Source organism: Pygoscelis adeliae, unplaced genomic scaffold, assembly GCF_000699105.1.
Source record: "Pygoscelis adeliae isolate BGI_AS28 unplaced genomic scaffold, ASM69910v1 Scaffold218, whole genome shotgun sequence".
Taxonomy (NCBI): Eukaryota; Metazoa; Chordata; class Aves; order Sphenisciformes; family Spheniscidae; genus Pygoscelis; species Pygoscelis adeliae.
Window position 1 is genome coordinate 308,609 of NW_008825433.1, and position 2,874 is coordinate 311,482.

Below are 2,874 nucleotides of genomic sequence, written 5' to 3' on the forward strand. Positions count from 1 at the left end.
TGCGGGCAGCGGGGCCGGCTCGCCACCACCTTTCCCTGCTGCCCAGGGGGACCCGCTGTTCTCGCCTCGCTGTTTCAGCTGTGAGCTGGCAGCATGTGTGCCCACCGCAGCTAAGAGGCCGGGCCAGGCCTTGCTGCCCCATGTTGAGGCTCTTGAGCAGGTGCCCCCTGTTCGGCGAGGGAGCAGGCCTGCGCTTCCGTGCTGCTCTCCTGCTGCTTCAACTGGTGGAAGAGCTCCTCTGCTCCTCCTGGGAGCCAGCACCGGTCTGTTGGTGTTTCCTGCCTGGGGAAAACGGCAAGATATGTAGGCTCGTGGCCGTTAAAAAGGGATCCTTGTTCTATCATGAGGATGCTGAGAAAACCTGTGCCGTGCAAGATCTCGGTGTTTAATTGTCTTTTTAACATGAAAAAGGGTGTTAGTACAGACTAGCTCCCACAGGGGGTGTTTAGAACCTAAAATGGCAGCATTCTTTCCCTCTCAGTATTATTCTTTCTGTTTTATGGTTTTGATTTCATTGTTTTCTATTATTCACTATTTTTCTTAACTCATAGTATGGGGCTGACTTTATTGCCAAAATAAAACCTCTTGGGATTTTTCTTATTGGGGACTTTCTTTGTGAGATGCTTTTTTTCTTATTAATGTTATGAAAGATTAGATACAATATTTTACTGCTTATTCTTACAGGGTGATTCATTTTCCAATTCTGTTTTTCCCAGTGGCTGCACTTCCAAGTATTACTTGCTCTCAGTGGGATTTCTTACTAAAGTAATTTCTGCTCTGTAGATTATAAGTGGACAGGATCAATGCAGCTTTCATTTCCAGAAAGATGGGAAGGGAAGAGAGAAAGAAATGTGTCAAATTTAGGTGAGGGTGGAAGTAATGCCAAGGATTTCTACTCCACCACTTAAAAATGTCTATTTAAAGGCACTTACTGCATTAGACTAACAGTTTCACGCCCCAAAGGTGGTAAACGTGGCTGAGGATAAAAAAGCCTTTGTTGATGAGATAAATAAAGCGTCGGTAAAGTCTGAAGGGCTTACCTGGAAGGATCTGCTGTTCTCCTACCAGGGGACCCTGTATCCTGTCACAGTGTGCAGTGCGGAAACGTTCCAAGCCCTGGAGAACCTGGAAGCCAGAAGAGATGATATGGTGCTGGTGTCCTACCCAAAATGTGGTGAATACATTATAAATTGCTTGCTGTAGTCTACAATACTGTAACTAATTAGCTGACACACTAAGAAGGAAAACCATCTGACTGTGGTTGTATGTTGTGTGAGGATATTGGGCATTTCTACTACAATGAGAGACAGCAGGTTTTTGTCCTGCTTTATCTTAATTAAGCAGTCTGTTGCAGTGCTTTTTAACATGGTTTATGTTTCTGAAAGGAAAAGAAGTTTTAGTGTTCAAAGATACTTTTGGCTGAAGAAGTGCGAATAAAGTACATAGTTTTTTATCAGTGGGACAAGACAACTCTGCCAGTATGATAAACTGTATTCTGAAAAACATGTTAGTAGTGTAGTGTACAAAAGCAGTAAAGTTATGCATTAGACTCTTTAAGGTGTAGAAAGTGACATGGCACAGCATCTTTACTTGCAAAATTATAAGCTGTTTCTTGGCATTATTCAGTATCAGCACTGTTTTTTGTTTTGTTACTGCAAAATGGTATTGACTAAGACATACTGGAAGTCTAAATCTTTTAGTCAGAGGTTTGCAGAAAGGAGGAAAGGTGCAACAGGAGCAGTGAAAAAAAACTAATACAACCAAGTAGTTGATTTTGATCAGTTTTATTAAATATCAATTGTGACATGGTTGCTTACAAGGAAGGGATGAGTTTTGCTAATCTAGGAAATCCTATCCAAGCATATGTTTCTTCTTTGAGACCCAAGCAGCAGAAGCTTAGGGTTGTCAGAGAAAATGTGGGTCCAGGGAAGGATTTCATTGCACTAGCATGGTAGTGGATGCGGTCAAGTTGGGCTCTAACCAGAGAGTCCTAGGTCAAGGTCTCGTTCAGCCCATAGAGTTCCCATTGGTTGGCAAGTTCTGATCTGGAAAGAAACTGTGGTGTGTTTAGGGGCTTAAGAAGTACTCCTGTAGTGTTTAGGTTGAATTTGTAGCAGCTGTGAGACAGGACACTGAACCGAGAGAAGGAGAGGGCAAATAAAAAGGAGGGAGCTGGCACAAAATGTGAAATGTGCATCTTTATTTTAAGGAGCCTGCAATTCCATTGGGTTTGGGTCCAGAGTTCTGCTGGACCCTATAAAGACCTAAAAGGTCATTGTGATAACTTGGCACTGGCTTTGATTTCTCAGAGAGTTTGGAAGAGTTCAGACATGGACTTGCGATGCTGATTGCCTCTGAGGTTTAGTAACTCAGTAAACCTCTCTGGCTCAGGTGGAGGGATCGGTAGAGAAAGAGAGAGATCTCACAGTATTGGGCAGTTTGTGGTTGGTCAGCAGGGGGAAATTTTTACCGAAGACCACTGCCAATTGTTCAGTAGGAGAGGGAGTACACAGCTCCCTGTGGTTTGCCGGGGAATGCAGCACCCTGTTACCTGGCAGGCACTGCTGGAAAGGCATGTACGGGAGGTTGCACGGAAGAAATGGGAAAGCAGGAGGGAGGGAAAATGCTGTGTTTGTGCAGTGCAGTGTAGTTACAATCTGCAGGTAGATCTTCTGGAATTTTCTCCCATTTGGATGTTTGCTCTTACACTCTTAAACAGTGCTAAATAGATTTCTTGTCCTAATTTCCTATAGCTTGCAAAGTGTGGGGGAAAAAGGCAAGGGAGGAGCATAAAGAACAAAAAGGAAAGATTATCTGCCCCAGTTTGAAACCAGAAATTGCTGGGCTCCCTTTTGCCCCTTGATGTGACACTTG

The 2,874-nt window shown here is 43.8% G+C and overlaps 1 protein-coding gene across 1 annotated transcript in view; it reads left to right on the forward strand.

Moving 5' to 3' along the window:
• The first annotated feature begins 140 nt into the window (after window positions 1–140).
• Window positions 141–2,874, forward strand: part of SULT6B1 (sulfotransferase family, cytosolic, 6B, member 1) — an 8,521-nt gene continuing 5,787 nt past the window's right edge. The window contains exons 1-2 of the mRNA XM_009331091.1: window positions 141–263; window positions 964–1,174. Coding sequence (XP_009329366.1) covers window positions 141–263; window positions 964–1,174 — 334 coding nt within the window. The remainder of the gene's footprint in view (window positions 264–963; window positions 1,175–2,874) is intronic.